Below are 13479 nucleotides of genomic sequence, written 5' to 3' on the forward strand. Positions count from 1 at the left end.
ATTGTGTTTGATCAAAGCAAATTCATTCATTTTTCTTAGTTGGGGCATTTTTCCGGTAAATCTTTCCCCTAACCTTTGAAAAGAGAGAGTACAAAATGAAATTTGCTAACTATTTTTGTCGTAGCGAAAAAGCTAAATTCTTGATATAAATTAATTTGCAGGAGGTACTCTTCTGTAATATGCAGGAACTGTCGCTGGGAAGAACATTTGCCTAACTCCCTCTGCCTTTATGATAGGGAATATGATTCCTGATGCTCCCTGAAATTAAATATTTTACATATTAATAAATTCTTCGAACAAAAATAAATAAACACAGATAAACAGTTTGATCTATGTGAGTAGAATTGGTTTTAAATCAAATCAATTTAGATCAGTTTCGAGTTATTTCAGATTAAAATCTTCAGATTCGAGTCGGTTTATGGGTTAAAATCAATTTGGGTTTAGATCAATAAGGTTTTTTGGATCGAGTCATCTGAAGTCATTTGTTCTAACCACATTTCAAGTTCAAAACACTTCAGACTCCTATCATTTTGTGTTCAATTTGTTTTCAGAATTGAGTTTTCACGTTTCTATGGTTTAGTTTGTGTTCAAATCCTGATTTTTGTAAAATTCGGATTAAAATTGACAAGTTTAGAGCAAGTATTGCCAAAGGATAAACAAAAATAATCATAAACCATACCGAGATGAGTCGAGCTCCAATCCAAATTCGTTTAGGTGAAGGGAATGGCAACAGTAAACGACCAACACCGTATATTGCCACCGCAAAGAAATGCAGAACCAAGCTCAAGGGGCGAGGGTTTAAACCTGAGAGCAACGATATTGGACCTGTTGAGAATACACCTCCAAGGCTTAGATAATCGAAACAAGCCTGTCGCATTTCCTTCCTTGCTTGATCAGGTGATGCGCAAAACACTTTGTACAATGCACCTGCCAATGTATTGATTGTAGATGCCACAGGCTGCAAAAGAAGAACGTTATATTGAGCCTTTGTACGTTAGATTAGATTATTTTTTTAATCGATCCGACTAATCGCAAATGGTAATTGAGCCTTATTCATATGGTTTACCTTACGCAAGGTGTAAAATGATTCTAGATATTTACAGAGTGTTGGTGCGTCATTGAGGTCACGCAGAGGCTTCAGTAGATCACGAAGAACAACAATATCGGATAAAGCCACAGTCATTCCTCCGCCAGTTAATGGATGGCGCATGTTAAATGCATCTCCCATTAATAGGGCTCCAGGAGTGGGATAAGGAGAAGCCGGCATGCTTCTGTTTGGCATTGTCCTAATATTTCCCTTATCAACAGCTGCTACAAATGAATCGTAAATTTCCGGTGGAACCTGTTATATATTATGCAGGCACATTGTCAAATCCAAGAGAACATAAGTTCAGCGTATTTTGAGTAAAGAACACTTTCTATAAAAGAATAAAGAAGACAAATATGCAGGATTAGAGCAGTTAAATACCTGAGGAGCCACAACTGTCTTCAAATAATTTGCCATCTCCCCATTGGCAATAGAAGGAACCTTTTGACCTGGTACATCAACGAGACAACGAATCTCTGTGCTGCTAATAGGATAGAACAAAATGGGGGAAGGATCTGCTAGTATAACATGCCCGTGATTTGCGTAAGGAAGATGGCAATTCTCCAGTACTAATCCAACAAAACACGAGGGTACATCTACCTGCAGATTGTATCATTAGGTTTTTTAAGTTTCTAAATTTACTTGACCTTCAAAAAACAAAGGGTTGATCGGTCAACTCACCTGAGGGTTGCAAAGGGAGCGACGTAGGTTTGAAAAACAGCCATCACAAACAATGGTTAGGGGTGCAAATGCTGTCAAGTCACGGCCATCTTTAGTTTTATACTGCACTCCTCTGATAGTCCCTTTTTCTTCAAGTAGAGAAGTAACTACACCTTGCTCTAAACGTACACTGGTAAAAGATGGGGAAAAGGGTATAAATACCATAACAGATATACGTTGCCATAATGCTACAACAGGCAGTACAACAATTTCACAATAATGAAGCATCATCAAAAGAGTTCGAGCAATGAATAAAAACGAACATAACGAATTAGCAAACAATTAATATCTAAAATGGGGAAAAGACATACTTGGGAAGAGAAGCTGCTTTCTCCCGCATCCTCTGTATGAAACGTCCATTGTGGAAGCTCCTGCCAGATACATCTGAGTGGAAATTTTCTAAGGGATAAGAAAGTCGGGTACGTTTCCCATCCTTGAAAAGCGCATAACCAAATACCTGCTGAGCATCAATTTCCTCCACACAATCTGCAGTGAGAAAATCCATAAGGTTCGTTGAACTCATTCCATTAAAATATTAACAAAATCATAACCAAACATTGAGATAGCCCCAACTCAATCAACTTGAGATAGTTACAAAATTCATTATTCGCCTACCTTCAAGTCCCAACTCAATTAACTTGAGATAGCCCCCTGGTTGTAGCAGTTCCCCAACAATACGGTCAGGCTCTGATAAATCTCTTTCAATCACATGCACTCCACGTCCATCCTGTGCTTTAGACCATATAATCAATTTAAAGTTGAACTTGATATAGCTTTCAACAAGAATAGTCACAATATTTTTATCGAAAAGAATGCTATTATCAAAGATGATGCTAAATTTGCACATAATCATCCCATCTTAGACTGTGAAAGCAAATTAAACCCCAAAGAAAAAAAAAAAGGATGCTAACCGTACAGACATCAATAAAAACACACACAAAAAAAAAAAAGGATGCTAACCGTACAGACATCAATAAAAACACACACACAAGGGTTTATTTACAATTACATGATTAATACACTGCTATAAATTAAATTGGTTATCATATACAGAAGGTGAGCATCAGAACAACGAAGCAAGACCATAGTTAAACCGTAAGGGTTAATTTGGCTGACAGACTAAATTTGTAAGGGTTCCTATTTGTTGGCCAAATCAGTATCCAATGAGATCACAGATGGTGATAATAAATACAGGGGAAGACAACTTGGAAAACCCAACACTTGCACATTTTTTTTTTTTAAAATTACGGCCACAAGAAATGCCAAACCTTGTGCAAGGCAATCTTCGGTTACAGCTAAAAAGCAAAGACTATAGTTAAATTGACAGTGACTGATTATGTAGAAATCAGGTTCTGTAGATTGCTAAATGCTAATAGTAAAAGATGGCTCATTTTATTCAAGTCAAGCTCAGTAGAAGCCTATAATAATAAGATTGGCAAGTGGTAACAAGTAAATACTGATCTATAATTACAAAGCTCAGAAAATATTCCCGAATCATGGCGGACAAGCTCGTAAGTTCTTTTTCAATAATCATACGCATATAAAAGTTGCAACATACTCTATAAGAGAGCCATAAAAGAAGTAAAATGGTTTGTCAAAAAAAGGGCATGAAAGAAAACAAATATATTAAAGGGAAAAAGAAGAACAAAATGTATAGGTGAAGGTTCGAGAATCACTTTAAACTTGTTTTAAAGAAAGCAGAAAGAAATTGTGAAACGAACAAGACTTTTACTAGTTCGTGATTGGATACCGAGAAAGCGGAAAAGAAAGAAATAAAAGGAAAAAGAAAAAGCACCTTGCCAAGAGTGTGAGCGAGTGCGGATCCAGCAACACCAGCTCCAACAATGATGACGTCAGTATCACAACCATCAGCGGATCTACATTCTCCGTCAACAGCCGATACGCTCGTCACCGACTCAGTCCTTGCGGAAGAGATCCCGATCACTTTCCGTCTCTTCAAAACGACACCGCACAAAGCAAGAAGCGTCGTTACGAAAACCGAGATCCACGCCAACACGTAAGGATCCGCCATTTTTCTCATTCTTCTCCTCTCCTCTCCTCCTCCAAATGCTAAGCCAAAAAAGAACGACAACGTAGAGACTGTGAAAGCACAAAAAAGAAGAAAAAGGAAAGAGAAAATCGGAATCTCTTTGCTCTGTTGATTCTCTCTTTGATAACGGTGATGAAATTTGGCTGGTTTTTGTTTGTTTTGATTAGCGTGAGACGGTGGTGCTTTGAATCTGAAACGGCTTTCAGCTGTTGCTTCGCTGTGAATGCTTTTTTTTTTTTTTTTTTTTCTGTTTTCGAAAACGTTTTAGAGGAAAACAGCACGGGAAAATACACGAGATGGGGTTTAGGCTTTTATAGTGTCCACATAACGCAACGGAACGTAAGTTATATATACTTCTTGCTAATTTGCACCTTTAATGTGGTTGGACTTAAACTACGCATCCCTCTTTTTAATTTGGTTAAATTTGCTCTAGGTCCCTGTATTTTTGGTATATTTAAAATTTAATCTCTCCACTTTTTTATTTAAAAATACTAGTCAAATTGAGATAATGAGAAATTTAACCCTCAATGTTTATATCTTGCTAATTTTCCCAGTTCTAGCACATTGTTTTAACTTAATGGGATAATAATAACTTTTGCTCTTAATGTTTACATCTTTTATCAATTTGGTTTTTATTTTTTTAGCTAAATTTAACTATTAACTTTTTAAAAAAATTTAAATCATTTTTTAACTAAAAGTTGACTAAAACATTGATTTTTTTTTACTAATGTTGCTGTGGCAACCCACGTAGTAGTCCAGATGTACTTCATGTTAATATAATATCATTTATCTTATATGTTAGGTAAAATAATTTGAAAATTACAAAATTCAAAATTCAAAACAAATTATAAAAAGTTCATAAAAATTCTAAAATATATAATGAAGTGCACGAGAATTGTCATACAGTTTGTCATGCTTAAAATTTTAACATTTTAATCAATATTTTTATTGAAAAATAATAATTAGACTTTTTTGAAAAGTTAATGATTAAATTCAACTATTTTTAAAAAGGAAGAACTAAATTTAGCTAAAAAATAAGATTCAAATTAAGAAAAAATATAAATGTTAAAAGCTAAATTTATCATTATGTTTAATTTAATTTATTTATAATTAATTTTAATTTGATTCGGAGACAGATCGAATTTCCTTCAAAATCAGCATTAGGTCTGTAAACATTAAAGTGTGTACTCTAAGATGCTTAAGTCAATAAAAGGTAGATAGACAAAATAAAGAGAAAAGATACTTTAGGCAAATGGTGAAATTAATTATTTTTAGTGTGGCATGAAATTTTCCTTTTGAAGTCTTTATTTTATTTATTTTTTGGCCAAACCTTTTAGTTATTTCTTTAATATCATTGTCGTATGTACTAATTTTGAATTTCAAATGAAATATTATTTTGTTTATTGTTATATATCTTTAAAAGAAAATAATAAATGCACATGATAAATTTTAAATATTATTTTAGAAAAGTAAAATATTTATTGAAAATAAATGAAAAATGAATTCACAAAATTATTGGTTTAAAATTAAAGTTTTGAACTTGTTGAGTGATTTTCTTTATGTTTCTAAGATGGTGGTGTTTGTATATTTATATGATATGAGTATTGTTTATTGATATAACATATTAGTTAAGTTTCATGCATATAGACACGTATCCTACTCTAGATCGAACACGTGTTTATATGGTCTCGTGCACGTGTAACTTCGCAATAGACGAAGGTCGATCTGTGAGCTCAATAGAATCCGACCCAAACCCATTTGGGTTTTTAGATCGGTGATAGAAATTATCCTAACAATTTGTCCCCCATCGAAGGAAAGTCATAAAGTGGCTCTAGTTAGAACCTGATTCAATTAGAATAGAAGTGACATAAGTAAAACTTACCAAGTACCCCGCGAGCTCAGTTTGTGAGCTTAATAGAATTCAGCCCAAACCCATTTAGGTTTTTGGGCTGGTGATGATAATTATCCTAACAAAACTTTAATTTTATTTTTAGGTAGTACAAAACAAGTTTCTTTAAGAAGTTAGAACTACAAGATTAATCTAGCAAGTGTGTATAACAAGAAAAGGTGTATGTATAGGAGGATTGTTAGTGCTTGTTTTTCATAAAAATATAGATATGCATCAAGTTGTAATTGGACCAAGCGATTACGGCAAGAAAAATAGAGATGGAAATTAGAAAATTGTTTTCATTGTTCGAAATCTCTATAAATTATCAATAAATTATATGATTTAAGTTCAGTTCACTTACTAAGTTGTGATCTTACATTTATACATTCAACTGAGATCACTTTCCCACTATTCAACTCATTCATTAAGTTGCAACCGCTACATTGACCTAAGATCACTATCTTACTAAGACCTTATTTGATAACCCATTGAAAATATTAAATCAACTAAAAATTAATATTTTGGATAATTTAATTTTTTCTAAGCACGTTTGTAAAAGTGTGGAAAATAATAAGTAAATAAGGGCGTCACTTATCACTTAATGTTAATTTTTTTCGATTCTTATTATTTTATTTTATTTCTTTTAACATTATATTTTAAATAATTTACCTTTACTTTTTTTTAAAATTTACATTTATCAAACACTTTAATTATATTCCGTCCTTAATTTTAAGAAAAACACCAAACAGATTTAGTTTATCAAACAACACTTAAGACTTTCCCCAACCAAAAACTCGGTTACACATTCACAGAATAGTTTGAATATATCACAAAACCACTCACTAATATTTCTTGTAATGAACCAATTGAATTCTCTCTAAATCCACACTAACTAATCTTCAATGCATTTTGTATTGTCTATATCTTCACAAAATCAATTACCTTTAATATAAGAACAATCAGTATTAAGATAAACCTTTATAAAGTCGGTCCACATTTTCTTGTGATTACGTATCTTAATATATAAAGTAACTTTATTTAATCTAATCACATATACATATACGATTATAATCTAGTAATTTACTTCTCAAATATGCGAGTACATCATCAAAATACATTAATCAAATATGCCAACGAATAAAACAAAATTTATCATACATCTATGTCACAACTTACAATTGACTTGTTTTTATGCCAATTCCCACTTCATCCTACTCCCATCATCCCCTGGTTTTTATGCTAATTCACATGCTTAACACTTTTAAGTACATAATTTTTTTCTGTTTTACAAAACGACCACTTGCATTTTGTTAATTAAATACTCGGTACATCTTTTCTGTATCACTATTCCATGGGGGGAAAACAGTGAGGAACATATATTATATTATGTAATTTGACAGGATGTCATTTAATTAAAGTATTTAATTAATAGGTATTATTAATAATATTATTATCCTTTTGGTTCTATACCAAAATAACATATAGAGGAAGTGCGTGGGAGATCACACGTTGAAAACAAGGGGTCAACGTCTTACTAACCCACTAATTGAAATAAAATATTATAAAATTATGGCTTTAGTAGTTTTGGTGAAGTAATGCATAATATATCGAGAATATTGATATTGTTAGGATAAATAATCACAATTTTGATTATGAATTATAAAACAGTTATGAAAGGTATTAAAAACAATAAATTATTTTAATAGGAGGACAAAAAATCCTTTTTAGTGGAAAGTTTTTGTTAAAATATTTCATATGCTATTGTACTATTCATATATTTGAAATTTAGTCCATGTGCTTTTATTTTTAGGAATTATGTCTCTTAATTTTTTCAAATTTTAAAATATAAGTCCAATAGTTAACAATGTTAAATTTGTTGTTCGACATTTTGAAATGAATAAAAATACTCACTTGGTTGACATGTAACTAAAAAATATTGTAATGAACTTAAATTTAACAGTATTAATAGTTAGACATAAATTTTGAATAAAAGAATTAAATTTCTAAAAATAAAAGTATAAGGATTAAATTCTTAATTTATAAGGAATTTAGGGACTTATGTCACATTTTGACCAAACCATTTTCAACGCTTAAAAACTTTATGAGCTAAGTCGAGCATTTAATGCATGCACGCACTAAAAATAGGATTTAATTGCACCAATATATTTATTTACTTATTTACTTTATATAGTGAAATCAAGTCAAACGAAGAATTTATATTGCAAAAAGATAGGGTGTTCAAATTTCGGTTAAATCGAATTAATTGATTGATTCGATTAATCGATCTAATTTGGTCGGAAGTCGGTTATTAATTTTTGAAAGTTCGGTTATCAATTAATTCGGTTCGAAATTGAGAAATTAACTGAATTAACTAAACTTAATACTTAATAAAACAAATTATATGTAGTTTTAATTTGGTTAATTTGAATAATTCGGACAAATTAATATTATCAATTTATTTTTTTGATATGTTTTATATTTGTTTTAACCAAAAATACATAAACATGTCAATTTTGGTTAATTTGGTTAATTGACCGAATTAACCGAAATATTTTGATTTGGTTATTTTTTTGAAAAAAAATTGGTTCTGTTAACGGTTGAAGGATTAAAAAATTCAGTTAATTCGGTTAATCTAATTTGGTTCGGTTAACCGTTTGAACACCCTTACAAATAATTGTGAAATCTTGATAGTATGAAAAAAAAATATAGGGTTTTTTTTTTTTTTTTTTGTGAAAGGTATTTGTTTTGCTATTCTATCTTACCAAGTCCCCAAACTATCATCTGGATTTTAAAATAGTTCCCAAACACTAGAATATTTTAATTAAATATTCAAAGTATAACATTATATCAATTAGGTCTTTCCATCAACATAGCTATTAATTAAGACACTAAAATGTCAATTTAGATTTGACATGAACATATTTAAAACACGTAAATTAAATTATGCATGTAGAAAAAACACACATACTCGTAATTTGATTAACTTATTTCAAATATACTCCACATTTAACACCTAAGGTTGACAAAGAAAAAACCGATCGAAACAATATTAACACTCTAAGGTCTTAATTAGAACATTTTAAAATTTAAAGATTAATTTAAAATTTGAATAATAATTTAACAACATATTAATGCTTGGTGTTTAGAGTCCACCCATATCCAATATCTACCAACTTGCTTAGCTTAATTACTTTTTCGAGAAAGTTAGGGAAATATGCACTTGGATTTTAGCCATTGCTGCCCAAACATCTATCTTTAGGATATTAATAGTTCATTCGAAATTGTGATGAAAGGGATTCATGGTGATAAGCAAATAATTTCGACTTTTTGTTGGGTTGATTATTTGTTTGTGTTAAATTGTCGAGTATAAATATGAAAGTTAAAATATACTCTAAGTCTGTATATACTTCATACATTTAGAATTTTGTCTCTTGTTTTTATTTTTTGAATTTAAATTTCAAGTCCACTTATTATTGCCCTTAAACCCTAAAACTCTTACGACATTCTAATTATATATAACCAAGTAATATTTCAACAAAAAAGTTAATGATATTAACTATTTGGACTAATTAATAACATTATAAAATAAGATACTAAATTATGCTAGAAATTAAAGTATGGAGATTAAATCTCAATTTTAGGCATAATAAAGGGATTGAAACTAAAATTTAACCATTTTTCTAAAATGTAGAGAGAGAAAGCATATACATTTCATACATTTAGAATTTAATCCCCTACTTTTATTCTAAGGAATTTAGTCCTCTAGTTTTCAATTTTAAGAATTCAGGTCTCATTGCTACCATCATTAAAATTCTTCTATTAAACTATTTAGTGTCTCATTTTGAATTTTTTTTTTTAAATACACTTGGTAGATGGTGGTGGGGGAGGGGAGAGGGACGATGGGAGATTTTTATTTTATTTAATATTATTATATTTATATTTATTTAATATTAATATTATTATTAAATTTATTATTATAATTTTTAAAATATTTATGTCTTTTATATATTCCTTGAATTTTTAGAATTAGGATAAATTTGAGACCATCTATAAACTTTGAGGGTTAATTTTTTAAAATTTATGACTAAATTGATGTAATATGTAAAAGTTAAGAACTAAATTTTTATTATATTGATTTTTAATTGACACGTCAATTTTCTATTTGTGATTTTAATGGCAAACGATGTAATGTGAATGCTTAAATTGTAAACATTTTACTTTGGATGCCTAAAATGGAAATTATTCATAGTTGAATAACTATATGTGCAATTTACCCATAATAATAATTGTGGAACAATAATATGTTTATAGTTTTTAATGAAATGTTACTAATATGATTGATTGGGCTTGAAATTCTATATATATATTAGAACATTGAACTGTTGGTCTCTGCTTATATCAGAAATCTATTTGTCCCCCACTTGAAAAGATTGCATTAGAATTATATTAATTAATTATATGATCTTGATGAGGTGTTGAGTACTAAAATTTGTACATTTCATGTGGAATTTGTTTTAATTTTCATTATTATTTGATTCTTTCTCTTGATTGAGAATTGTTTTAGATGGATCCCCAAAAATATTGCTAAACATGAAAAAGGCACACTAAATATGAAATTTTCTATTAGTCCCTTCCATGGCACCCAAAAATGCATTTGAAGCTAATGGACTGTGGGTGCTGTTGGTAAAGATTGATGTCCTGAATTTTGAAGGTTTCAGGTTCAAGTCCTATTATTTATAATTGCGATGTATGAGTCTTCTGTTCATTCTATGCATATGCATTATATAGATTTTATCTATTTTTTTTTTCTAAATTGATCCGGCTTTTATTCAATTCTTTATCTATTACGCATTATATTGATGGTCATATTTGTGATTATTGCATATTAACTGTATATTATTCCCGTTTGGATAAATTTCAATTGAGCATTGCTTTGTATAGTCCCCAAAAATGGTGTTTTCCACAGTAAATTAATTGATAAAGACTAAAAGTCTAAAACTTGATTTTAGGGCTGATTCAATTTCTTCTGTTCAGGACTTTCATTGTCAGATGCTAGTGGTGATGTGTTTGTTTAATGTTTTCTTTTCAATTATAAGTTCATGCACTGGTTTACTTGTTTGTCATTATGATGACTAGGCAAACAGTATCATATGTTAAAAGACCTTGGAAATTAATTTTGTTTTTAAATTTTATTACATACTTGCTCGACTGATGAGATTGAAAAAGTTCTTTCATCGATCAAAATCAATATTTTTAGAATTGGAATTGATAGAGTAGTTAGATTGAGAATCGACTGCAATATTGGTCTAAAGATAGGGATTGAACCGATTGACCTGCAAACTGATATAGATGAGTTGAACCACGCTAAAAAATAGATTGAACTAGTTTTCTCTATTTTTTATTTTTATAAATTTTTAATAATTTATTTAATCAAACCGAACAAACCTATCAAACCAAGAATTGATGTTTTGATCGATTCGACCATCAATCTAATTCTTAAAGCCTTAATCAAAATCATGAAGTCCAAATTGTTCACACTTGTAGAAACTCAAGATGAGATGAAGAAAAGAAAAATATATCTATAAAGTAATAAGGATAAGGTTAATATTTAGTACACTAGTACTATATTTTTTTATTTCACAAGATATTTTAAAAATTTGTCATGTGTCTTTTTTTCTTAATATTTATTTATTAATATTTTATTATTTCTCTATAGTACACTTGTCAACCCTACTTGTGGGGTTTAAAACCTAGTACCAAATATTTTTCCAAATATTATTCCATCTCTCTCTATATATAAAAAAATATATTTTTTGTCTTTTTGCCACATGACAATTTTAATTTTTTCAAATAAACTTACCGATTAAACTAATAAATGTAGCAACTTAAAAAAAGTAATTTAGGTACTATTTTTAACAAAAAAAGAGATTAGATAACAAAATAAAAAAGACATAATTTAAGTATCAATTTATAGGTTAAGCTTATTAACAATTTTAAATTTACATAATTACATTTGAAATCACATTTGAACCAATAATATAATATTTTTTGATACATAAAATAATAAAACTTTTAAGTTAGGATTACTGCTGAACTAATTGTCATCAAACAATAAGTATGTAGCGCAACGGGCATCATCATCTAATAAACCCCTCACACTCTCTAATAGTTCCTCATGAATAATCAAGTAATCCATTTTACTTCAGGCCTCTTTCACTATTAGTCTCTTTCAGGATATGTCGAAATTTCACTTCTTAATCTTTAAGACACCAGTCTTGAATGAGCCAAACTTTGTTGTAATTATTATTTGCTGCTAGCCCATTTTTTTTATAATAGATACCAAAATCAAATTATCATTCTCAATCTCCACTCTACGATACCCCTTTGCCCAAGCAAACTTTAATATCTAAAAAATATCTGATAATCCCATCACCATTTCGAAACCTCCCAGTCAACCACCACTAAGTCCTTTCATCACTCTACCTATAGCCGCTCTTGATTTAAAAGTTGACACTGAGTATTGTTCTTCTTCATTACCACTATTAGGAATAATTATTCAAAATGCTAACAGTGAAAATAAAAATTTTCACAAGTAAGATTTTTGAAAGTTACCATGTGTACAAAAATGAAACAAAGAAAAAAAAAACATTTCGATAAATTTGATGATAATGTAAGTTTAATTATTGATAATGAAATGATTAAATATCACCAATTGAAAGTGATAAAATTGAATATTGATCCCACTCTTAGGGACTTATGCATATTTTAAACACACGTTATTTCTAAAAGAAAATTGTCTAAATAAAGATTTATCATTTGCTTTTCAAAAGTTTGAATTTAAGTGTGTTCTATGGATGAACAACTCTTAACCACTGGATCAATTACGACAATTTCATTATATAGACAATTTACATGCGGATTATAGGCAGAGGTGATTGCACAATTTAATTATTATTTGTATTTTCACTTTTATGTGATTATGTTAATGGATAATATAATTTTTACCATCAATTTTGGTATCTGTATTTTTTGGTTCATTTTAATATTTAAACTTGACAACTAGGTCTATTTTTATTTTATGAATTTAAAAATATAAAAGTTTGATAATGTTACACTTTGAGATTATGTCACATTATCACTTGAAAATTTAAAAAATTATATAAATTTTCAAGAGATAATGTGGTATGATTAGAGTGTCACATTAAGTGTTTTAATAACTATATTGACGGTTAAACATATCAAACCATTAGTTCCCGATTCAATCAGTTAGACCGTCAAACCAATAATTAAAAATAAAAAAAATCTAAAATATATATATATATATATAATTTTTTTTAAAATTATTAAATTAATTCAACCCGTTTAACTATAAATTTTTGTTTTAATTTTTTATTTTTACCAATTTCAAACCGTTTGCTAATTAAATAATTCAACCCCTTTATATATGATTTAATAGTGAATTTCTATTGCCAAATTCACTTTTATTATATGATTTAGTAGTGAAATTGTTGTGTAAGGTGTTACGAATATAAGTAAAGAACAATTTTCTATATTTTATCTTATTTTTGCATTTGAGATGAAGTTTAATAGGCATAGAGCCGTTGTGGCTTGTATTTCCTGCTTTTTTGTGCTTCTTGGTTGCTATTGGACCTTTGTAAGAGATGGAGCCCAGGCTCCTTCACGGCCAACTTCAAATAAACGTAAAGAGCAAGCGGCCCATGTTCACCTTTGAAA

The 13479-nt window shown here is 29.5% G+C and overlaps 1 protein-coding gene across 1 annotated transcript; it reads right to left on the reverse strand.

The window, feature by feature from the left end:
* Positions 1–47: 47 nt before the first annotated feature.
* On the reverse strand, positions 48–4179 carry LOC108486331 (squalene monooxygenase SE1-like). The gene is made up of 8 exons (XM_017790331.2): positions 3603–4179; positions 2423–2534; positions 2119–2293; positions 1769–1937; positions 1469–1687; positions 1067–1342; positions 680–958; positions 48–258 (listed from the first exon to the last, which is right to left on the reverse strand). Exons 1-8 carry the CDS (start codon positions 3846–3848, stop codon positions 151–153), a joined length of 1584 nt encoding a protein of 527 aa, XP_017645820.1. The 5' UTR covers positions 3849–4179; the 3' UTR covers positions 48–150.
* Between the last annotated feature and the right edge of the window lie 9300 nt (positions 4180–13479).

This window comes from Gossypium arboreum, chromosome 6 (genome assembly GCF_025698485.1).
Source record: "Gossypium arboreum isolate Shixiya-1 chromosome 6, ASM2569848v2, whole genome shotgun sequence".
Taxonomy (NCBI): domain Eukaryota; kingdom Viridiplantae; phylum Streptophyta; class Magnoliopsida; order Malvales; family Malvaceae; genus Gossypium; species Gossypium arboreum.